Source organism: Erpetoichthys calabaricus, chromosome 2, assembly GCF_900747795.2.
Source record: "Erpetoichthys calabaricus chromosome 2, fErpCal1.3, whole genome shotgun sequence".
Taxonomy (NCBI): domain Eukaryota; kingdom Metazoa; phylum Chordata; class Cladistia; order Polypteriformes; family Polypteridae; genus Erpetoichthys; species Erpetoichthys calabaricus.
The window spans coordinates 20,841,602-20,868,179 of record NC_041395.2 but is presented as its reverse complement, the minus strand read 5'-3'; the positions used below and the strand labels follow the sequence as shown (position 1 = coordinate 20,868,179).

General features: G+C 42.6%; 1 protein-coding gene across 1 annotated transcript in view; it reads left to right on the top strand.

The window, feature by feature from the left end:
• LOC114645680 (proline-rich protein 5-like) overlaps positions 1-26,578 on the top strand; it is a 184,390-nt gene that overhangs the window by 125,197 nt on the left and 32,615 nt on the right. The window contains exon 3 of the mRNA XM_028793503.2: positions 161-534. Within this exon, the coding sequence (XP_028649336.2) occupies positions 260-534 (275 nt within the window). The 5' untranslated portion in view covers positions 161-259. The remainder of the gene's footprint in view (positions 1-160; positions 535-26,578) is intronic.

The window sequence follows — 26,578 nt, the reverse complement described above, 5'->3', positions numbered from 1 at the left end:
ATTCAGTTCAGGTACACCATGCGTTTGGTGTATGGAGGGAGCTAGCTCTGGATGGGATGCCAGCCTGTCACTGTCACTTTATTAAACATTCATCTTATATATTTTTCATCATAAGCAGCCATACTGAAGTAATAACGCCCTTATTTTCTTGAACCTGCAGATTTGTCTCCACGTTGCCATTCATCGGTTTTCTCCATTGTGGTGGACTGGCCTGACAACCCGGAGTGGACTGCTCAGCCCCATTTCTTTTATTTTTTTAATGCATCACTTCTGCCTGGGATGGAAGTCACAGATGAGGTTTTCCGGACATTTCTGTTGCTCCTCCCCTAAACTGCCTGCTCGCCGGCTCAGCCGTTCTTCACGCTCGGATCTGACAGACTCCCCACTTCCAGCTTCACAGCTGCCGGCCGTCACCATGGGGTCTTTCCGCCGTCCTCGGCCTCGGTTCATGAGCTCTCCCGTCCTTAGTGATCTTCCTCGGTTCCATGCCACCCGTCAGGCTCTGCTGCTGAGCAACAATTCTGCCTGGAACAGGTAAGTCAAACCGTCCGTTTTCTTCTTCTTCTCAACTTCTTGTATAAGAGACGTTGGGTTTATTTCCTTCTTTTACACCTGGGGCTCAGTGAAAGTTTGGTGCTTAGCTGTTTGAGCATATGCTGCTGCATCTGTAATGTAATGTGTGTCTGTGGCATTGGGGGGGCATGGTGGTGCAGTGGTTAGTGCTGTTGCTTTATATTCCTTGGGCCCCTGCCCATAATAAGTTTTATGTTCTCCCATCTCTGCCTCTCATCTCTAGTGTCTCGAGCATCACAAAGACGCCACGTAAATAAAATGAATGATTATTATTACTAGGGGGCTCCGCCAACCCCCAGGGGGTGGCACTGGGTGCCCACTGTCTTGTGGCTGAGCCGCTCAAAGGGCATCTGGCCGCTCGTCCATTAGAGAATGCAATTGTCATGTGTGTGACAATACATACAGTATACACTGTGAACGGGTAATGGGTGTTGGTGACAGGTGGTCTGCTCTGAGTCTTTCAAAAAGTGTGGATCTGCTGGGATTCTCACACACGACCATCTCTAGGGTTTACAGGGAATGGTCCGAAAAAGGGAAAACATGAGTGAGCGGCAGTCCTCTGTTGATGCCAGAGGTTAGTGGAGAATGGCCAGACTGGTTTGAGCTGATAGAAAGGCAACAGGAACTCAAATGAGCACTCGTTACAACCGAGGTGTGCAGAAGAGCAGCTCTGAACACACAACACGTCAAACCAAGAAGCAGGTGGGCCACAGCCAGCAGGAGACCACACCGGGTGACACTCCTGTCAGCTAAGAACTGGCAACTGAGGTTACAATTCACACGGACTCACCCAAACTGGACAATAGAAGACTGGAAAAAAAACGTCACCTGGTCTGATGAGTCTCGATTTCTGCTGTGACATTCACATGGTGGGGTCAACAACATGAAAGAATGGACCCACCCTGCCTGGTATCAACGGTTCATGCTGCTGCTGGTGGTGTAATGATGTTGAGGATATGTTCTTGGCACACTTTGGGCTCCTTAGTACCAATCGAGCATGGTGTAAATGGCACAGCCTACCCGAGTGTTGTTGCTGACCACGTCCATCCCTTTATGACCGCAGTGTCCCCATCTTCTGATGGCTCCTTCCAGCAGGATAACACGCCATGTCACAAATCATCTCAAACTGGTTTCTTGAACATGACAATGAGGTCACTGAACTCAAATGGCCTCCACAGGCAGCAGATCCTCAATCCAGTAGAGCACCTTCAGGATGTGGTGGAGCAGGAGATTCGCATCATGGATGTGCAGCCCACAAATCTGCAGCAACCTGTGTGATGCCATCATGTCAATCCCTGAGGAGTGTTTCCAGCACCTTGTTGAATCGATGCCACGAAGAGTTCTGAAGGCAAAAGGGGGTCCGACCCGGCCCTAGTGAGGTGTACCTAATAAAGTGGCCGGGGAGCGTATACTCCAATTTCTTCTGATTTCGGGATTCATTGGACTGTGTTTCGTTTAATGTCTTCCCGTTCCCATTTTTGCCTTTGATTATGTTCATTTTCGGACTGGCCTGAAGTCCTGTCAATAGCATTCACTCTTTGTGATCGGGACGTTGGGTTTTTGTTCCAATCCTGGCCCAGTCGCCATCTTTGTGGCGTTTCCACGTTCTTCCCGTGTCCGCCTGTTTTTTTTTGGTTTTTTTTTTGCACACCTGTAAATAAACCTCACTATTTTTTTTTTTTGTAAATGCCATCTTTTTGTGTCTCCATGTCTGCCATCTCTCAAGTCTGATGCCCAGAGTGTACCAACCTTGCCACTACACGGCCCGCCCTGGACTTTCAGCCTCCTTTCGATTGCCAATGTCAGGAGGATTTTGCTCAGCCTGCACGTATTTTTTTTTTCTTTTCCTGAACATGGTGGACTTCTTCTCAGGTAACCCGACACCCCCGACTCTCGTCTGAACCCCCCGGTTGTGTTTCTCGCATGCATGAGCAGCAAAACTGCCACTACAGTTGGGCCTTTGTCAACCAAATGAGAAAAAGGCCATCAAGAAGCCGAGGGTGGTGGGGGGGGCAACATGATACTTTTTTTTTTTTAATGTTCCACTAACCACACAAACATCTAATGACTAATCCCAAACCACTTCTCGTACCGCATACCTGCCCTGTTCTCCCTGAAATAACAGCAAAGTGTCTGCGATTTGCTCGACAGATAAACGCTGGAAATTGAGCTTGACATTGAGCACCTGGGTAAGGTGGGCACCAGCGGCTCCTGCCTTCATGCAGATGAACGTCTTACTTCAGTCCCGCCCCCCCCCACTGTTGTCATATTATTAGTTATCCTTCGTCTGACACCTTAATTCAAGGTGACTGACAACATTTGTGACACAATTGGTTGCATTTCTTTTGTTTTTCCAAAGGGGGCACCGCCAGGTGAAGTGACTTGCTCAGGGTCACCAAGTCCAAAGCCGTAACCCCCCCACCCCACTGCCTGGCATGCGTCTTATTCGGAGACAGAGCTCATTAAGCACCCTTTTCACACAAACGTTAGAAGGTTTTTCTTCACACACAGAACCACAGACACGTGGACTATGTGACCAGGTAGTGTGGTGGACAGGAGGGCTTTAGGAACTTGGTGTTATTTTAGAGAAAGTAGGTGGACAGAATGAAGGAGCTTGTTGCACTGACTGACCTGATCTTGTCACATCTGTGCTGATGAAAGCCCCCAATTCTGCCACACAGGCAAAGAACAGACATGGTGTCAGCAGTGGGATTTGAACCCACAGCCATGGGGTTTGAACTCCAAACCAATGCACCACACTGCCTACAAGGGTCAGTATTGAGGAGAATACTTAATAAATAAAAAAGTAGCGGGTCATCACGATAAATAAAATCCAAAGACGTCCTTTATTTACAGCAGCTGGTGGAATGGACAACGAGTCTCTCCATATCAAGTCTGCTTAGTCTTACGAGAACGGCTCCTGTTATCACGCACGTTCATTTGCATATTACAGCTGGTAAACATTTCACTCCCACCAATGAGCACTCAGATAAATGGTACACTCTGACCGCAACCCTCTGCTATTACGTGACATCCAAAGGTCCCAAAATAGTTCAGCGTTAAAAGTCTCATCTAAACGTTCGGTGTACAGACTCAGACTCCTCATACGTAAAACTGTTATCTCAGAGCAACGCACAAAGTTAAATGTTATATCTGACCTCATTTCCTACTATAAAGTGTGCCGGTACAAATGAAGCCAGGAAGTCCAGGAGTGGAACAGGCGGGCAGTTTCAAGAACGTTTTACTTTTCCCTTACAGTCAGACTGTTGTACAAAGGACAGGGTTAGCAAAGCAAATAGGGTGGTCTTCAACAACAAGACATTCGGCCATTGAATCTTAGATAGATAGACAGACAGATAGAGAGATGAAAAGTACTATATAATAGAGAGATATGTGAAAAGCACTATATAATAGACTATTCAATTCCACCCGGGGGGGTAAACATTAACATTATACAAAGTTATTGTCTGTTATACCTGCATTGTTATTACTCTTTAATTTAATATTATTTCTTTATCAGTATGCTGCTGCTGGAGTATGTGAATTTCCCCTTGGGATTAATAAAGTTATCTATCTATCTGATATGTGAAAGGCACTATATAATAAAGAGATAGATGAAAGGCACTATATAAAAGAGAGATATGTGAAAGACACTATATAATAGATATGTGAAAGGCACTATATAATAGATATAAAAAGAACTATATAATAGATAGATAGATAGATAGATGAAAGGCACTATATAATAGATAGCAGATATATGAAAGGCACAATATAACAGATAGATATGTGAAGTGCACTATATAATAGATAGATACATATGAAAGGCACTATATGATAGAGAGATATGTGAAATGCACTAGATCAGGGGTGGGCAAAGTCAGTCCTGGAGGGCCGCAGTGGCTGCAGGTTTTTGTTCCAACCCAATTGCTTAATAAGAAGCACTAATTGCTCTAGAAATACTTCTGCTTCATTTTAGTTATCTCCCTCATTAAGATTTTGAACCCTTATTGCTTATTTAAGTCTTAAAACAGCTGCATTCTCGTTTTTAATTGCTCCTTATTAGCAAGAAGATGCAAATGACAAAAGAAACCAGCAGTTATCCATTTTTGCTTGTTACCCTTTACACCTGTGTGTATTTATCGTGTACGATTTGGTTTAATTAAATACTTGGAAGGAAAGAGAAGAGAAAAAAGTGAAGGATTGAGAATTACTCATCTGTTTTACACTTCAAAGTGTTTGGATGATATCCTTAGAATGGAAAAAAAATCTAGGATATGAGAATGACCTGACATGGCAGAGTTAAAGCACTAAAAAGCCATGAAATGTAATTATTGGCAAGGATTGTTTTCTAATTAAGCAACTGGGTTGGAACAAAAACCCGCGGCCACTGCAGCCCTCCAGGAATGACTTTGCCCACCCCTGCACTATATAATAGATAGATACATATGAAAGGCACTATATGAGAGAGAGATATGTGAAAGGCACTATATGATGGATAGATAGAATGAACAAGCATTGTCTCCAATGGGGAACTTGGATTTTTACAGAATCTACTTAAATAACATTGAACACACTCCAGAATAATTAAAAAGAAACAAAAACTTCTGTCTTTGCAGTCCCAGCCACAGTGAGGCGCTATACAGGCGTATTTCTCTTGGTATAAAGGACCCCAGTCGCATTTTTTCCACACACTTCTGCTGATTGATTTATTGGCTGAAAGTCCTCAGTGTTGGTGTGTCCCAGAGAGGATGTGCAGTGTTGTTCATAATGGCACTCAGTTTTGTTTTCTTTCTCTCCTCCTATACAACCTCCAGGAGGTCCTGAGTGTGTCCCATAACTGAGCGTGCCACTTTTACTTACCATATTGATTCGGTGGTCCTCTTTTGAAGTGATGTTACCAGACTGTAGAAGATGTGAAGGATGTCACTTCCCACATTAAAGGAACACAGTCTCCGAAGGAAGAAGAGTCTGCTCCATCCTTTGTTCTCTAGTTCCTCTGTGTTATGAGATCAGCCCAACCTGTCATTAATATGGACCCCTAAGTATCTGTAGGAGTGGACCACCTCTACATCCACTCCATGATGTACGTATGTAGCAGAGCATAATTATATTATTACTAGACATTAAGCCCGTTACAATAACGGGTGCTAGAACAGTAGTGCATAAACATTAGTAGGAACAGTCTATATTAAATGGCAAGGGACCTTGACCTCATTCTGTTTCTTGTCTTAATTTATTTTTGTCAAAAATATTTTTGCAAGAAGCCTAAAGTAAAATAATAATAAAAATAAAATAGAAACGTATATGACAATACAGTAAGTATAATTAATATTACATTTATCCTCTCCTCTGTGGCTGTTGATTGATATGTTGTGTCTGTTTGAAGATCTCCTATCCTGCCTCTCTTTATTTTAGCTTGCTGTGGCGTCTCTCCAGCATTTACTGTGCAGTTCCCCGGCAAGGATTTTAATCTGTGCTGGCGTGTAGCTGATTATTGTACAGTATGTGTGGCGTCTCCCCAGCAACGGATTTTATATGCGCGACCGCGAGTACCCGATCAGCACTCTCCCCAGCAGTGATGTCCTTTATTAAAGAGTGCCCTGCGCATGCGCACTTCACCAGAAGACACACACACACGGACACATGGACGCACACAGGGATTTTATTAAAGAGGATAACAATAACGGAAACCTGGCTAAATAACAAAGATGAGGATAAGTGTAACATAGAGGGATACACATTTTTTAGGAAGGATAGACAGAACAGAAAAGGAGGTGGGGTTGCTGCTTTTTGCCAAACAGGATTTAAATGTAAGTCCTCTTCAGTTGGTTTCTGTTTAGTAATATATATAGTTTACTTCTGTTTAGTAATATCAAAAAGGCAAGTTTACAGGGAGATATTATAGTCATGGGGGACTTTATTATCCAAGTATTAACTGGGATAACCTTTCAGATGGAGGAGCACAACAGCAGGAGTTTTTAGAAGTAATCAGTGACTGTTTCCTAACACAGCATGTTAAAGCACCAACACGGGGTGAAGCCTGTCTGGATTTCGTATTTTGTAATAATCAGGAGAGAATTGAGGGTGTAGAAGTGATTGGACCAGTAGGGTCATGTGACCACAATATCATACAATTCTCAGTATTTTGTAAGAGTGCAGATGCAAAGACTAAAATTATTAAGATGAACTTTGGTAGGGCTAATTTTGAGCAGATGCAACAAAATCTAAGTAGGATACACTGGGATAAGCTTTTAAATGTGGAGACAGTCAAGGAGCAGTGGAACAGGTTTAAAAATGTTTGACATGTAATGCAGGACAGATACATACCTAAATCTGGAATTAATAGGAAACTACAAAAACTCCAACAGTGGATTAATAAAGATTTTAAAAAGAAGTTGCAAAGGAAAAAATGGCTTTATAAAGGCATATAAGACTAATGACTGCAAAGTGAATCGTAGAGCGTATGAGAACATGAGGGCAACCATCAAGAAGAATATCAGGAAGGCTAACAGACAGTTGGAGAGGAATATAGCAGATAAGGCGAAAGACGACCCTAAGAGACTCTTTCAGTATTTTAGTAGTAAAAGAACAGCCAAGGAGGAGGTCAAGTGCATCAGAAATAGTAAAGGGGATTAAAAGATACAGACAGGGAAATAGCAGATGCCCTAAACTCACATTTTTCTGAGGTGTTCACAAGTGAGCAAGTGGATAACCTCCCAGAGGTAACAGGGACTACTAAGGAGGTACTGAGGGATTTGGAAATTGTAGAGGGAGAAGTACTGCTCAGATTAAATAAGCTGAAATCAAACAAATCACCAGGACCAGATAATATTTACCAAAGAGTTCTTAAGGAGGCTAGCAAGTACAGATATAAACCCTTGGCACATATTTTTAGGAAGTCACTGCGCACTGGAGAGATTCTAAAGGACTGGAAAATGGCAAATATCATCCCATTATATAAAAAGGGTGACCGGGCAGATCCAAGCAACTATAGGCCAGTAAGCTTAACATGCATCACAGGGAAATTAATGGAAGGAATTATTAAGGATAAGATTGAGCAACACCTGGCAAGGACAGGACAGTCCGCATGGGGACAGAAGAGGGAGGTCGTGTTTTACTAACATGCTGGAATTCTATGAGGAGGCAACAAAAGGATACGATCAAAGTGGAGCAGATGATATTATTTATCTGGACTTTCAGAAAGCATTTGATAAGGTGCCACATGAGAGGCTGGGCATCAAACTAAAAGAAGTGGCAGTTCAGGGTGATGTTTTAGATGGCTGCAGAATTGGCTCAGACACAGGAAGCAGAGGGCGATGGTGCGAGGAACCTCATTAGAACTGGCTGATGTTAAGAGTGGTGACCAGCAGGGGTCAGTGCTAGGGCCACTGCTATTTTTAATAAATATAAATGATTTAGATAGGAATATAAGTAACAAGCTGGTTAAGCTTGCAGATGATACCAAGATAGGTGGATCAGCAGATAATTTGGAATCCGTTATGTCACCACAGAAGGACTTGGACAGCAGACAGGATTAGGCAGATTTGTGGCAGATGAAATTTAATGTCAGTAAATGTAAAGATTTACACATAGGAAGAAAAAATGTGAGGTTTGAATACACAATGGGCGGTCAGAAAATCGAGAGTCCACCTTATGAGAAGGATTTAGGAGTCATATTGGACTCTAAGCTATCGACTTCCAGACAGTGTTCAGAAGTCATTAAGAAGGCTAACAGACTGTCAGGTTATATAGCGCCTTGATGTGTGGAGTACAAGTCCAAGGAGGTTCTGCTCAAGCTTTATAACACACTGGTGAGGCCTCATCTGGAGTACTGGGTGCAGTTTGAGTCTCCAGGCTACAAAAATGACATAACAGCACTAGAGAAGGTCCAGAGAGGAGCAACTGGGCTGATTCAGGGCTACAGGGGATGAGTTATGAGGAAAGATTAAAAGAGCTGAGCGTTTAGAGTTTAAGGAAAAGAAGATTAAGAGGAGGCCTGACTGAAGTGTTTAAAATTATGAAGGGAATTAGTCCAATGGATCGAGACGGTGACTTTAAAATGAGTTCATCAAGAACACGGGGACACATTTGGAAACTTAAGGGTAAATTTCGCACAAACATTAGGAAATTTTTCTTTACACAGAGAACGATAGACACTTGGAATAAGCGACCAAGTAGTGTGGTAGGCAGTAAGACTTTAGGGACTTTCAAAACTCGACTTGATGTTTTTTTGGAAGAAATAAGTGGAGAGGACTGGCGAGCTTTGTTGGGCTGAATGGCCTGTTCTCATCTAGAGTGTTCTAATGATAAGTGGCCGGACGGAGAGGCTCTTTCATGATGTGAAATTTGGTTCCTTGGCTTTGCTGCCGTTAAGGTGCAGACAATTCACAAAGTTCTTCCCCTGCCTCATCCCCTAATCAATACACAATACCCTATAAGTGCAGAATCATCTGAGAATTTCTGCAACTGACCTGACCTGCTGTTCTATTTCTAGTCAGAGGTGTAGAGAGTGAGGAGTAGAGCAGACAGGCCTATTCTTTGTGGTGCTCCAGTGTCGCCCACACAGTTCTTGAGTCTCACACACTGTGGTCTGCCCCCCAGATAGTCCATCATCAGGACCCCACAGGCTCATCCACCTGCATGTCTCTGAATTGACCCCTTAACAGGATGGCTGGATGGTACTGAAGAGCGCTGGAGAAATCACAAAACATCACCCTCACAGTGCGGCCAGCTTTGTCCAGCCTTGTGGAGCAGACTGATAATCGCCTTCTCCACTCCATTCTTTGTCCAATAGGCAGACTGCAGTGGGTCCGGGTGGTCTGCCACATGAGGACTCATACGGTCCAGGACCAGCCTCTCAAAGGTCTTCATGGTGTGAGATGTAGGTGCTACTGTTCTGAAGTCATTAGATGAAGAGGCATTTGCTTTCTTTGGATCAGGGACAATGCAGAATGTTCTCCACAGCAGTGTCAGTCTCTTAGGGACAGACAGAGCTGGTGACAGACGACACCACAAAGGACTGACTCTATTTGGTCCCATAGCTTTTCCTGTGTGTAGCCTCCTCAGTTGTCTCCTTACTTGGTCTTCAGGTATAGACATGCCACACTGATGGTCAGAGGTGGACTTCTCACTGGCCATTCCTGTTGGTGATGTAGATGGGACGGTGTGTGGAGACTGGTCATTGAAAGAAGATGGCAGTGGGAGGGAAAACCTATTAAAAATTGATTCAAGGCGTTAGCTTTGTCCACATCACCTTTTAGCACCTGAGCCCTGGCTTGCTTGAGCCCAGTATTGATGACCAGTCCATTATGTTACTCTGAGATTCTTTTCTGTTTTAGCTTTGTAAACTTCATTTCCTTCACTCAGCTTTTTCTTCGGCACTCTTAAGTCCAATACCATAACCACTCGGCCATGCTGGACTAAACTGGGCCACTTTAATGTCAATGCCAGGAGGTGGAATTACAAATGACAGGCTTCTGGCTAGTAAAGAAGATGATGGTAAACGGGTATGCACCAGGTAGGCCACCAGGTGGTGGAATCACAAATGACAACCTAGTCTGGAGCTCTTAAAGGGGACGTCTGCTTCAAAAGTGGTAACCAGAAAAGGTTCACATTGGTGAGAAAGAACACCATGGAACAAAGTGGCCAGGACCCCTTTGTTTAGGACCAGTGTGGTAGAGTCGGAGTGGTCAGCCTTTGGGTTCTCTGGGGCCCGAGTTGAAGCTGTTTGCCTTTAGGGCAGGGGTGTCCAACTCCAGTCCTGGAGGGCCGCAGTGGCTGCAGGTTTTCATTCTCACCCTTGTCCTAATCAGTTTTCATTGCTAATTAATTCCTTTTCCCTTCATTTTAGTATCCCTGTTTTGAAGGATTCAGTCCTCTGAATTGATTTGTTTCTTCATTAAATGACAGCCAAACAGAAATGACACATGAAACGAGCCAACAGATAATCCGCTAATTTGGAACATCAAACTTCAGCCAATTTCACTCAAACCAGTTTCTTAATGAGAAGCCGATTCTTGTTGTTAATTAAAGCCCTTATTGAATATCAGGACTTGTGGCTGCTCTCGTTCTGCCACAGCTGACTGTCGATTTTCTGTTTTTTCAAAGTCCACCAACATTTTGGTGACCTGAGCGGACCAACATGACCAAGACCTTCACCTTTCTTTATTTTCAGGATAGGTGGCGCCTTGTTTTGTGTCTCATTGTTGTTTGGCTGCTGATTAAGATAAAAGAAACAACTAAGGAGGTCTGAGTCACGTTAATTAAAACGAAGGCAAAACAAGTTAATCAGCAGCAAAAACGGCTCACTAATTAAGAAGAAGGTTAGAATGAAAACCTGCAGCCACTGCTGCCCCCCAGGACCGGAGTTGGATATCCCTGGTTTAGAAAGAGGTACCCTAGAAGATGTTAGGTTTTGGTTTGGAAGTCCTGCTATCACACATTTGATTGGAAGCCCACCTTAAAAAGACTGACAAAAATCCGAGGCTCTCCCTCCCTCCAATCAGCTCTCTGTCTGCCCACTTCCTAGTGTGTCCGAAAATGTCACCTCAGTGTCGGTCACCAAACGGCTTTTACATAAATTAGCTGCTGTAGATAACCCTAGCAGCTCACGTTTATTGTAAGTTCTGGAATAAACGTCTTCCTTCTGATGCAGAGCACTCTGTCACCGTGAGTTGTGACACTTGTGGCTGGAAAAATGCTTGCTTTTTTTTTTTTTTAGGAAGTCCATCATTAGTATCTGAATTCCCACTATTGTGGCTAACATCTCTCACATCCTTCTCCTTTTAGTTGTTTTTCTCCCATGAATTTTGTATCTTTTTGTTTGAGTGCCCCACTACCTGCCACATGACCTCCACTTATAGAGAGTATATGAACTGACAAACAGCCCAAACCCCACCAATACATCAACTGCCAGGTCATTTCTTTACATTTATTGAGTGTGTATGTATGTGTCTACAGTATATACAGCATAATAAAAGGACAAGTGTCTGGGTGTGTCTCTGTGTGTCCCTCTGGTTACTAGGTCTCTTTCATTCCAACAGATGGTGCATCACAAACGGTAACATTGTTTTTATGAATCTCATGATAAATGGCATATAACAGAGAAATATGAATTGCATTTGTCATTCCAACAAGATGGTGCATCACAGACAGTAACACTGTTTTTACAAATCCCACAACAAATGGTATGCATTGCAGTTGTCACTCCAACACATGGCACATCACAAACGTTAACACTGCTTTTACAAATACCATACCAAATGGCATATAACGGAGAAATATGCATTACATTTTTCATTCCAATAGATGGTGCATCACAAACAATAACACTGCTTTAACAAAACCCATAACAAATGGTATGCATTGTAGTTGTCATTCCAACACATGGTGCATCACAAACATTAACACTGTTTTTACAAATCCCATACCAAATGGCATATAACGGAGAAATATGCATTGCATTTCTCATTCCAACAGATGGTGCATCACAAACATCCATCCATCCATTATGGATCATATTTTTATTCACATTCTGATGTTTGATGTGAACATTAAGTGAAGCTCCTGACCTGCATCTGCAGTATTATATGCATTGCACTGCTGCTGCAGCATGATTGGCTGATTAGATAATTGCATGGATAAGCAGATGTTCCTAATAATTTGGCCAGTGTATGTATGAACAGACATGCAAACCTTGACACGGCAGTATGGTGGTCAGTGCCACTTACTCATGAATACACCGTCCTTAGATTCAATCCTGGCCCAGTCACCATCTTTGAGGCGTGTTCTTCCTGTGTCGATCTTTTTTTTTGGCCAGGTATGCCAGTTTTCCTTCTACCTCTTTCAAAGATATGCTGCTTAGACTAATGGAAGACTCTAAATGGGCTCAGTGCTACAGTGTATGCGAGTGGGCACTGCAGTGGGCTGGCACCTTGTCCAGGAGTATCCCCTGCCTTGTGCTCAGTGCTGCTGTGATAGACTCGGGCTGCCTGTGGTCCTCAATTTCAGTTAATGGTGTATATAACATCCTTAAATCTGATTGAGCCAATGAAGGGTTAAGAGGAGCCGCAGTCTATTCTGGTAGCGCTGGGCATGAGGCAGGAAACAACGCTGGACAGGGAGGCAGTGCATGGCAGATGTTATATCTACTACATAATAAAACACTGAGGCCTGTGTGCCCAGTCCCTCAGAGCAATCTGATTGGTTAGCTTGGCTTTGGTGACTCAATGAAGAAGGAAGTGTGAACGTGAGACACATGAGGAGGAGTAAAGGTGTATGAGGCACGTGGAGAGAGCTGCCTTCAAAGACAGCGGGTATAAAAGCAGACAGGAGGTGAGAAAGGCGCCTTGAGTCAGAGAAGCAGGGCTTACGGAAACGCACTTGAGAGACATGGCACCGGTAAACAGATGTTCAGACACACAAAGAGGTACATGTAGAAGTCTTAGCAAATATATCCTGTTTAAAAGAGACCAGGATTTTCTTTCAGGATTCCATGCAATGTTAAACACAAGATATTAAAAAGGATACAGTAATCCCTTGCTACTTCGCGGTTCACTTTCGCGGATTCACGACTTCACGGGTTTTTAAATACAAGTGATTGCCCGCCTATCGCGGAAGTTATGTTCCAGACCCATCAGCAACAGGAGTTTATCCGCGATATAGAAAGACCATATAAATAAACATTTTTTTAGTTTAAGCCTTAAAATACCTATCCCACATACCTATCACACATGTAAACTTATAAAACACACTTTGTTAACACATATGATATGTGGATGTCGGGCTAAGGATATGAGTAACATCTCACTATTATAAAACATTTTAACTTCACGCAAGACAAGACAGTGAGACAGGAAAATTGGTGATGTACAGGCTTTTAAATTATTGACACGCAGAGCGACAAGCAGCACAAAGCCAGCACAAAGTCCACTTCTCCTTAGCGTTCATTCAGCTCCCCACCCCCTTGACAATGCAAAGTGGCAGGAGCGTACTGCGCTTCCGGGGAGGGGGGGTTTGAGCGAACGTGCGTTCAGTTCTCACACACCCACACACTCCTCGCGCAGAGTGACAAGCAGGCATTTTGGCAGAAGCAGCACAAAGTCCATTTCTGCTCAGCGTGAGTTCAGCTGCCCCCCTTCACAAAGCGAGTGCAGACACATTGACGTCTGATCGCTGCATGCAGTGTGCAGTGTTGGTCTGCGGTGTTTAAGAATGTAGAAAGTGTTTAAGAGCATAGGAAGTGTTTATAAGAGCGTGGGAAAGGTTAACAAGAGAGTGAGAAAGGTTTATAAGAGTGTGGGAAGGGTTTATAAAGCCTTAAAATATGTATAAATAATAAAATAAATATAGGTCGCTACTTCGCAGATTTTCACCTATCGCGGGGGGCTCTGGAACGTAACCCCCGCGATAGGTGAAGGGATTACTGTATTCCTTAAAATCAAATCACATCGTTTAAATTATGAGGAAACATGGGAAGTATTCACCCATCTGGTGTCTTGTAGTTGCCTGGCAATGGCATATACCAGATACTGTACAGTTAGGTCCATAAATATTTGGACAGAGACAACTTTTTTCTAATTTTGGTTCTGTACATTACCACAATGAATTTGAAATGAAACAACTCAGATGCAGTTGAAGTGCAGACTTTCAGCTTTAATTCAGTGGGGTGAACAAAACGATTGCATAAAAATGTGAGGCAACTAAAGCATTTTTTGAACACAATCCCTTCATTTCAGGGGCTCAAAAGTAATTGGACAATTGACTCAAAGGCTATTTCATGGGCAGGTGTGATCAAGTCCGTCGTTATGTCCTTATCAATTAAGCAGATAAAAGGCCTGGAGTTGATTTGAGGTGTGGTGCTTGCATGTGGAAGATTTTACTGTGAACAGACAACATGCGGTCAAAGGTGCTCTCCATGCAGGTGAAAGAAGCCATCCTTAAGATGCGAAAACAGAAAAAACCCATCTGAGAAATTGCTACAATATTACGAGTGGCAAAATCTACAGTTTGGTACATCCTGAGAAAGAAAGCAAGCACTGGTGAACTCAGCAACACAAAAAGACCTGGACGTCCATGGAAGACAACAGTGGTGGATGATCGCAGAATCATTTCCATGGTGAAGAGAAACCCCTTCACAACAGCCAACCAAGTGAACAACACTCTCCAGGGGGTAGGCGGGTGTATCGATATCCAAGTCTACCATAAAGAGAAGACTGCATGAAAGTAAGTACAGAGGGTGCACTGCAAGGTGCAAGCCACTCATAAGCCTCAAGAATAGAAAGGCTAGATTGGACTTTGCTAAAGAACATCTAAAAAAGCCAGCAGAGTTCTGGAAAAACATTCTTTGGACAGATGAAACCAAGATCAAGCTCTACCAGAATGATGGCAAGAAAAAAGTATGGAGAAGGCGTGGAACAGCTCATTATCCAAAGCATACCACATCATCTGTAAAACACGGTGGAGGCAGTGTGATGGCTTGGGCGTGCATGGCTGCCAGTGGCACTGGGACACGAGTGTTTATTGATGATGTGACACAGGACAGAAGCAGCCGAATGAATTCTGAGGTGTTCAGAGACATACTGTCTGCTCAAATCCATCTAAATACAGCAGTCAAATTGATTCATGATACAGATGGACAATGACCCAAAACATACAGCCAAAGCAACCCAGGAGTTTATTAAAGCAAAGAAGTGGAAAATTCTTGAATGGCCGAGTCAGTCACCTGATCTTAACCCAATTGAGCAGGCATTTCACTTGTTGAAGACTAAACTTCAGACAGAAAGGCCCACAAACAAACAGCAACTGAAAGCCGCTGCAGTAAAGGCCTGGCAGAGCATTAAAAAGGAGGAAACCCAGCATCTGGTGATGTCCAGGAGTTCAAGACTTCAGGCTGTCATTGCCAGCAAAGGCTTTTCAACCAAGTATTAGAAATGAACATTTTATTTCCAGTTATTTAATTTGTCCAATTACTTTTGAGCCCCTGAAATGAAGGGATTGTGTTAAAAAAATGCTTTAGTTGCCTCACATTTTTATGCAATCGTTTTGTTCACCGCACAGAATTAAAGCTGAAAGTCTGCACTTCAACTGCATCTGAGTTGTTTCATTTAAAATTCATTGTGGTAACATACAGAACCAAAATGAGAAAAAAGTGGTCTCTGTCCAAATATTTATGGACCTAACTGTATTTATTTTTGGTTATACTATCACGTGTCTTTGACAGGTACCGTGGCTAGTCTACCTAAATAGACACTAAGGTCTGCGTATCCGTTCTCTCTGAGCAACCTGATTGGTCAGTTTGGCCTTGGTGATTCAACGAATGAGGAAGTGCAAGTGTGAGAGACGCACAAGGAGGTGTAAAGCTGGGTGGAGGATGGGAGAGGGGTCTGAGAAGTTGGCTTTGTGGGAACGCGCAGGAGAAGAGAGGTTCACAGACAAGGAAAAGCGCTGAAAGTACACGAGAGATAGCAAATATCAGCAGAGCAGAGACACTTAACACAAATGAATTGATAATAATAATGCAATATTAAAGAAAGGAAGAGGACAGAAAATAATTAACACACAACGCACATGCAAATCCCACCCAGTTCCCCGATGGAGACAGTTGCTTAACTGCTTAAATCATCAGTGGTCTCCCTTAGACTTTCTCGTATACTCAGATATGGGGATGGATATTTGAGGAGTAAACTGCAAGACAATGATTATGTTTTTATATCATATACATTAAAGAACTATCAACAACAAATCAAATCAAATGAATAATACCTTGAACAATTATTATAAAAGTAAAGTTGAATAAATCGGGCAACTGCATGAATTCTGGTTAGCGGAAATAACCCAAAAGTTGATAGAAATCTACGTTTTGTACCCAATAGTTGTAGGCAAAATTTGGTTGACCTACCGTATATACTCGTGGATAAGTTCTCCTGCAGATAAGTCGGGGCTTGATTTTACAGTATAATTTTCGGTATTTTATAATGTCGGTCGTAAGTCAAATGCAGTAAACTCATACTATTGGGCCAAGAGATTATGATATGCTAATACCCGCCCACCTGAGAGAGTAACCATGGAGCACACGGCCTACGTGACCACACGGTGATACCCAAACTATTCCGAAGCGATGTTGGCACTGTTTTGTGCTTTTTTGTGTCTCACTCCCTCATATACTTTTATCGTAAGAGCATCCCTTATCTACGATGGAGCGTTCGGTCAGAAGAAAATATGAAGCTGGTTTTAAATTAAAAGTCGTTGAAGTAGCAAAAGAAATTGGTAACTGCTGCAACAAAATTTGATGTGTCTGAGAAACTGGAGCGAGTTTGGAGGAGAGAAGATGTTTAAAAAAAAATTAACTGGCATATTTTTGAACGGGCGTATAAGTCGGGTCTGATTTTATGATCGATTTTTCGGGTTTCAAGACCCGATTTATACGCGAGTATATACAGTAAGTGAAAGCGTACTCAAGTTATCGTGTTTACATATACACACACACACACAGACAGACACACGGACACAATTCCAAAAATGATATTTTCAGACTCAGGAAGGCCTAAAACATCAAGATTCACCAAAATCTCAAAATCGATTTTTTGACGATTACAATACTTTCCCTATGAGAAAGTAAATTGGACTCGGGGAGAAACGTCGAGCTTCATCAAACTCTCGACATTGAATCTTTGGACGATTACAATGCTTTCCCAATACTTTGTATATGAGAAAGTGAAAAATGAAACCTGACCATACGCCGAGCACAAAATGGGAGACAGTCCACAAACAGTCCGGTCCCACCGATGCATGCGGTGATGGTGATCAAGTGAACAGCCTCCTGAATATTAGGAATAGTATCGTCCTCCCGAGTCCCACTTGTTATGCGAGGATGTGAGGTGACTGGGAGCACCCCCACCCGACGAAGACGATGAAATCACATAAATATAAATCCAGAAGTGAGAGTGAGGCGTGGAAACAAATAAACACAAATGATCACCCCCCATTCCGGTGTCTTACGGATCCTTTTTAAAAAATAGACCCTTGTTACTTTGCTTCCTGCCAGCAGCACTTCCAGGACTGCTGGGAATTGAAGTCCATACTAAGTAGCGCTGCTACAGCATGATGATGGACTTGAATAAGGGAGGAATGATCAAAGGGAGCCCACATTCATCCATCCATTTTCCAACCCGCTGAATCCGAACACAGGGTCACGGGGGTCTGCTGGAGCCAATCCCAGCCAACACAGGGCACAAGGCAGGGAACCAATCCTGGGCAGGGTGCCAACCCACCGCAGGACACACACAAACACACCCACACACCAAGCACACACTAGGGCCAATTTAGAATCGCCAATCCACCTAACCTGCATGTCTTTGGACTGTGGGAGGAAACCGGAGCGCCCGGAGGAAACCCACGCAGACACAAACTCCACGCAGGGCGGACCCGGGAAGCGAACCCGGGTCCCCAGATCTCCCAACTGTGAGGCAGCAGCGCTACCCACTGCGCCACCGTGCCGCCCAGGGAGCCCACAAAGAAATGGAAAACAGACTCGAGCTGCCCCACTGGTCCTGATCAAACAGGGTCAGGTCTCCGACTATCAGATGGAGGGGCTCACCCACTTGTGCACCATCTCTCCCACTGGCCAGTCCAGCCTTTATCTTAATGCACTTCCCAGATTCCATACAGCAGGCTTTAACATGGGGTCCAGAATGGTGCCTTAAGGGATAGCGGCCATCCCCTCAGAGGGACGACTGGAGACTTACTGCCTCTCTGAACACTGATATTTAATTAAAAGCACACTTGGGGTCTTCCACGTGATGTTCTCCCTGATTTCTTTTGCCCCTGAACTATGCCCGGTGTGCTTTACTCTCCTGTGACGGCCATTTACCACCCTGGTACTTGGTAGGCACTCGGCTCTTTGGCTCATAGACTGAAGACTGGAACTTTCAGGGTTGAGACCACCTCAGTCAAACACACGCCTCCAACTCAATTTGTTCCATTCAGGAAACGAATAAGGCGGCCAAGGCTCCTACTTTGCATATTTTCCAGGAATAAAAATTGTGTGAAAGCCGCTAATGTGTGCTTCTCATTTAATGGTCGACACAGTTCATAAAGTGTAAGAGGTCGGTTGGCATCAAGTCCTTCCATCCAGATGGGGCAAAGTAAATCTGTTAAGGGCAGCCAAGTACGTGAATTCAAAAATAAAATAAAATGGAGATTGCTCTGTAACTTTTTTTTACATTCACATCTCATTATAGGAATACTCCACCCAACATGGATAGATTTATATCACTTACCCAATGCACTAGATTAGTGGTGGGCAAGAAAAGTTTTTAATTTTACCAATTAGTTTGAAAACTCGGAAACGCTCTTGTAATTAGGCACACACTATGACTAACTGAAGGTGACAGCTCCAGTGACTGAGGAGTCACAAGACTACAGTCTGTAAATGTGACTCGCCTTCCCATTTAAAAGCCATTATGAGTCGTTTCAAGACACGAGATGAGCTGCAGGGACGGCGAATGACGACACATCAGTCTGGAGACGTCTAACTCCAAGAAACAAACCTCAGGCAGTTCTGCTGATCCCAGTCTGGCTAATCAGTGAAATCAGCTTTACAGTCACTTTAAAGACAATGGCACAATACCTGATGGTCTCAATGCTACTACTCTACACTCCTCTTCTTCTCAGTTTCCCCCTCCTGTCATCACTGCAAAAGACATCTGCAGTTTATTCAAAAAGCAAACTACCAGGGGAGTGAAAATTACATTAACACTAATGGTACTGCTATGTATAAACATATACATTTTTTGAACATATACAGTACTGTTCAAAAGTTTTAGGCAGGTGTGAAAAAATGCTGTAAACAAAGAATGTTTTTAAAAATGAAAGTGTTAATCATTTATTTTCATCAATAAACAAAAGGCAGTGAATGAACAAAAGAGAAATCTAAATCAAATCAATATTTGGTGTGACCACCCTTTGCCTTCAAAACACCATCAATTCTTCTAGGTACACTTGCACACAGTTTTTGAAGGAACTCGGCTGGTAGGTTGTTCCAAACATCTTGGAGAACTAACCCCAGATCTTGTGTGGATGTAGGCTTCCTCACATCCTTCTATCTCTTCATGTAATCCCAGACACACTCGATGATGTTGAGATCAGGGCTCTGTGGGCGCCATACCATCACTTCCAGGACTTCTTGTTCTTCTTTACGCTGAAGATAGTTCTTAATGACTTTGGCTGTATGTTTGGGGTCATTGTCCTGCTGCAGAATAAATTTGGGGCCAATCATACGCCTCCCTGATGGTATTGCATGATGGATAAGTATCTGCCTGTATTTCTCAGCATTGAGAACACCATTAATCCTGACCAAATCTCCAACTCCATTTGCAGAAATGCAGCCCCAAACGTTCAAGGAACCTCCACCATGCTTCACTGTTGCCTGCAGACACTCATTATTGCACCGCTCTCCAGCCCTTCGACGAACAAACTGCCTTCTGCTACAGCCAGATATTTAAAATTTTGACTCCTCAGTCCAGAGCACCTGCTGCTATTTTTCTGCACCCCAGTTCCTATGTTTTCATGCATACTTGAGTCGCTTGGCCTTGTTTCCACGTCGGAGGTATGGCTTTTTGGCTGCAACTCTTCCATGACGACCACTTCTGGCCAGACTTCTCCGGACAGTAAATGGGTGTACCTGGGTCCTACTGGTTTCTGCCAGTTCTGAGCTGATGGCCCTGCTGGACATCTTCCGATTTCGAAGGGTAATAAGCTTGATGTGTCTTTCATCTGCTGCACTAAGTTTCCTTGGCCGACCACTGCGTCTACGATCCTCAACGGTGCCCGTTTCTTTGTGCTTCTTCAAAAGAGCTTGAACAGCACATCTTGAAACCCCAGTCTGCTTTGAAATCTTTGTCTGGGAGAGACCTTGCTGATGCAGTAGAACTACCTTGTGTCTTGTTGCTGTGCTCAATCTTGCCATGACATGAAACTGTCTTCCACAACCTCACCTTGGCAGCAGAGTTTGGCTGTTCCTCACCCAGTTTTCAGCCTCCTACACAGCTGTTTCTGTTTCAGTTAATGACTGTGTTTCAACCTACGTGTGACATTGATGATCATTAGCACCTGTTTGGTAGAATTGGTTGATCAGACACCTGACTAGAATCCTACAAAATCCCTGACTTTGTGCAAGTGGACCTATAAGAATTGATGCTGGTTTGAAGGCAAAAGGTAGAAACACCAAATACTGATTTGATTTAGATTTTTCTTTTGTTCGCTCACTTTGCATTTTGTAAATTGATAACAATAAACAATCATTATTTATATTTCTGACAGCATTCTTTGTTTACAGCATTTTTTCACACAGTACTGTATATGTGCCACATATGGTACATGTGTTGAACATGATGGCGAACAGGCCGAGACAATCCTGTAGATCATCTTGCACATGTGAAGTACTAGGGGTCTCTGCCCCCTGCGGACCCTACACGCTCATCATTTCCCAGATCTGCCACTTGCGATGAATCGTGCTGCGCTTTTGGATAAACACGAATATCAACTCTGTCATTGATATCTCCATCTTTCGAAACTATTATCGCAGACAATTTATCACATGTTGGTTTATTATATATGCAAGTGTGATCTTTTGGATTCATATAGAAATCCAAGAAAACTTCTTTGTCCGTCTTTTTCAGATAAATTTCGTGTAAAGTGTGACACTTTTGGACGTATGGATTTGTATCCATTATTGGCTGTAGAATGTCTAATACGTCTGATCGTTTAACTCTTTCGATTCTATGTTGCATCGCTTCTCCATGATCATAAATATAAACCTGACTGAATTGTGTTTTCTTTGAAATTAAACTTGTTGTAGCTTTAATTGTTGCGGGACCACAGGTTCTCATAGTGTATGGTCCTGAATCGTGTAAATCTACGTTTTGAGCATTGAATGATGTGAACGCGAACAGATTATTGTATATTCGGAGTTTTTCCTGTAGTGTTTGTCGATTTCACTTTCACCAAATAACAAATCTTTTAATTCTCACTGATACGCCTCTTCATTGGGAAGAAATGCGACTTTTCCCTGATGGCAACATGAATTAGACGATCTGCAAGTCTCCGACTTAAAGTTTAAAGCCGAACAATATCTACATACTTCTGTCATATCACCTATGTTCATATATTCGATCTCTTTTCGCTGTTACGTTATTTCACCATTTGTTTGCGCTAATGTATCTTTCCTATCAGTTTTTTGAGACTTTTGAATTTTATTACTTTCATAATCTCTCACCTGCTCTGTATGTGTATCGCGCCAACTTTTTTGAACCTCTTTACGACGATCTACTTTGTCTTCTACTCTTTGTCTTTTATTTCCACCCCTGCTTGGACCTGCTAGGTTTTCAATTCCACTTGGTCCAGGTTGATTATTATTTTCTGAATTTGCACTTAAATTATTATTGTTGTTTTTTGAATTCTTTTCTCTCTTTTCGATGCCCTGCCCTTTCTTCTTCGCTTAGTTGTTAACATTTCATTTAGAATGTATAAAATTATTGTCCAGAAAAGGACTATATCAAAGGAAACGAATATATTGTATGTCTTGTATTAAAATGAGGAAAACGTAAAAATGTATAAGAGCTGAGAGCACAGGAACTGTGTCTGACAATAGCATTCACACGAATGAGAGGTGAGTGGACCACGGGCCTGGCACAAAGTCTCGTCTCGTTGGACTTGAAATTATCTCTCTGAAAAAGTCTCGTCTCGTCCCAGGATTTTTTTATATAATAGAGAGATGTTTTGTGAATAAATTGTTTCCACCATTGAAATGTTAATATAATTTTGACTCACCCTGTATTAAAAATGCTGCGGGCTTGGACCTTCTTTCCCCTTCCACACTGTGGTACTGTGCAGACCAGTTGTCTACAGTATTTGGGGAAAACTGTTGATCTAGGGAATCCATTCCTGGGCTCCCAATTACCAGGATCCTGGGATTCCCGGACATTTTTCATTCCCGGGAATGAAACTGCTGTAAACGGGAACGGCCAACCTCGCATATATAGCGTGTAAAAGTGTAAAAATCGATCAAGAAATAACAGAGTTATAGTTGAAAATAATTAAGTGGCACGTTTTTTGGCCCACGGTGTAGTGTGTTGCTCATTAATTCAGTCAACAACAGACCAGCAGCAGTCAGTCTCCCGGCTCCCACTAAGACTGAGCACAGTGGACTGGGAGGTGTCCGCACTCTGCAGCTCACGAATGCCGGGACGGGGCAGAGTTCATTGACATCTGTGCTGTTGACAGCTTTGAACAGCAACTTGAAATTGCAATGCGTCAGTCTGTTGCATCCTCATTATCTGTGCTAAGAAACTTGCCATCACAGGGTGATGACAAGAAACTGGATGCATCAGTAAAAGCTGAAATGGCGGTGTTTCAGAGCAACGGCAAGCGTGGGCGTTGTTTAGAACAAGTGTATCAGTATCTGATGACTGTGCCGCCTGCTTCAGTGGAGGCAGAGCGTGCTTTCTCAGCGGCTGGCATACTCTGCACGAAGGTGCGCTCTCGCCTGGACAGCCGCACGCTCGATACGTTGTGCTTTCTACGCTCTTATTAACGCAACTAACTAGATACATGTACTTATATGACAGCATGAACTGCTTGTCGTTAAGGTTAGTCTTTTATTGGTGTCAACATATTGCAGTAGTTTTATTAAAAACAAGACATTAAGCCCGTTACAATAACAGGCGCTAGAACAGTAGTCCATAAACATTAGTAGGAACAGCCTGTATTAAATGGCAAGGGACCTTTTACCTCATTAAATTTTTTCCGTAAAATGCCTGTAATTTTCTCTGACGGTAATACTGGCTTTGCTGTCCGTAATATGCGTTTAATTTTCTGTCACAACGGTGGGCAATCAGCAGATTCTCCCCAGCAACTGATGTAATGTGTGCGAAAATAAATCTACTTTTACTTTACACTTTACCGGCCCAAGCTTTCTTAATCGCAAATCTGACATCCTCAGAGTGAACACTTGCACAACAATGGGGAAGCTGGTCTCCGCGTCTCAGTACCCGATTGGATTTTTCGTGTTTTCTGTTTTAGGTTTTAACCTCATTTACCGAAATCCAATTGGATCTGCCGCGCGATATTTTATAGGTCCCGCCCTCTCTGTCTTGTGTGACGCGTCAGGCGGCCTTTGAAGCATCGCACCGTGCCCCGCGCATGCGCACTTCACCAGAAGACACACGGACACTGGACGCACACAGGGGTTTTATTAAAGAGGATAGGTGTCGCTCGTCCTAAAACCGTTCACATGTGAGATGCCCGTACACTCAAAATCATCAAAATCTCAACATCGAATCTTTGGACGATTACAATGCTTTCCGAATACTTTGTATACGAGAAAGTAAAAAATGAAACCTGACCATACGCTGAGCACAACATAGGAGACAGTCCACAGACTGTCCGGTCCCACCAATTCTTGTAAGCAAAATTTGGTTGACCTAAGTGAAAGCATACTCAGGTTATCATGTTTACACACACACACATGGTATTTTTGGACTCCGGGAGGTCTAAAAACGTCGAGATTCATCAAAATCTCAAAATGGAATTATTGGAGGATTCCAATACTTACCCTGTACCTCGTATACGAGCAAGTCAGGGAGGTCTAAAACATCGAGATTCATCAAAATCTCAACATCAAATATTTGGACAATTAATATACTATGCCCATACTTTGTATACGAGAAAGTAAAAATCTCAGGAGATGATCATAGATTTCAGGAAACCTGCTCACATGTTAATGGCTCAGCCATTGGGATGACAGAATCCTTTAAATTACTGGGCACCGTGCTGTCACAAAACCTTAAATGGGACAAAAACATCACATGCATTATTGAGAATCAGCCCATCAGAGAATGTTGTGTTTACGTCACCTGAGGAAGACCAATCTCCCTTCAAGCAATACTGGCCCAAATCTACACCACAATCACCGAGTCCATTCTGAGCTCACATCTCTGACTGTCTGGTTTGGTGCTGAGGCTGACGTGCAGCACATCATCAGAGCCTGTGACAGGACCATAGGCTGTTACTCACCGCACATTGAAGTCCAGGGTGAGGAAGATGGGCCTTCATTAAGATCTTTACTGATCTGACTCACCTGCTCCAAAGACTTCCCTCCAGCAAACGTGCAGTGAGAGTTGAAACAACACGTCAACTAATTGTGACTTATCAGGCCTGAGCTTCTACTCCATATCTACGTAGACCTGCACACTGGACGGCCTGGACATTTTAATCCTACTATCCCTTTATTTTTTGTATTTCCCTTCTATGCTGCATCATATGTTATCATTTTATCTTCTTATATTTATCTTTTATATTCTGAGTTGTCCTTGCATGCTGCACCAACACTATCAAGACAAATTCCGAGTGCACATTAGTGTGCCTGGCCAATAAAGAGAACTCTGATTCTGACAAACTGGACTCTGCCTTTCCACAATGACGTGATTCTACTAACAGCACCAGGGCAGCAGTCATAATGAACAAAGATGGAATCAGCAGATGGAACAATCAATCAATTCATCAATCAATCAATCAATCAATCAATAGCCAAGGTCGAAAAGCAGAAAGAGGAGATTTAATAAACACAAGCCAAGACATGAGACAAGAATCTCAAGTAGCAAATTGTAGTGTGAAAAACAGAACAAATCATTAAAGAGAATATCAAGCAGAATACACATCAGAGGAGAAAAGGGGTAACGATATCGGTGGAGTCCATCAGGGGTCTACCCTACAACTGTTACTTTGTATTTATATGAATGACATCAATTTGTTAGTAAACTAATTTAATTCACAGTTGGCACCAAACCTGCAGCAACAGCAAACAATAAGGAGGCAGCGAAAACAACACAGAAACTCTGGGACGGCACTGAAAACTCGACAATGCGGCTTAATCTAAAGAGAGGTCTGGTCGAGTCCGACTCTGTGTGACTGGATGGACTGGAGCACACCAGGCATTTCTATCCGAATGTTCTTCTCTGAGTGAATGTCATTGTTATGATTTAAGAGTCCTAAAGCACTGAAGAGTCCCAACAGTTTGGAAAACACGTCTAATAATACCCACTTTACTGGTCAAAACCCCGGCTAGATAAGGAGGCAAATGCAGGGTCTTTATAAAATCAAAAGATTTATTCTTACAAAATGCTCTTTTACACTGTAAAGCTCCAAAGAGCACAAAAGGCATAATGGAGTTGCCAAAAAAAGTGATCCAAGGTGAACAACATCTAAATAGGGTGGTCCGAAAAAAAAAAAAACAGAACGGGGCAAGGGGGGCAAAACTCCAAAATATACAAAAGGGACAAGCTGAGCAAACCACAAGTAAACTCACCAACTCCGAAGCCCATATCTGTCTATCTATTATATAGTGCCTTTCATATCTATCTATCTATCTATTATTTAGTGCCTTTCACATCTATCGATCATATAGTGCCTTTCACATCTATCCATCTATCTATTATATAGTGCCTTTCACATCTATTATATATTGCCTTTCATATCTATCTATTTAGTGCCTTTCACATCTAATCTATCGATCATATATATAGTGCCTTTCACATCTATCCATCTATGTATCATATTATATAGTGCCTTTTATATCTCTATTAGTGCCCATCACATCTATCTATCATATAGTGCCTTTCACATCTATCCATCTATCTAATTATATAGTGCCTTTCATATCTATCTATCTATTATTTAGTGCCTTTCACATCTATCGATCATATAGTGCCTTTCACATCTATCCATCTATCTATTATATAGTGCCTTTCACATCTATTATATATTGCCTTTCATATCTAATCTATCGATCATATATATAGTGCCTTTCACATCTATCCATCTATGTATCATATTATATAGTGCCTTTTATAACTGTCTATTATATAGTGACTTTCACATGTATCTATTTAAGCACAGTAGATGTCTTTCTGGAACTTTCTCAAGTTTTCCACTATTCAGCGTGTCT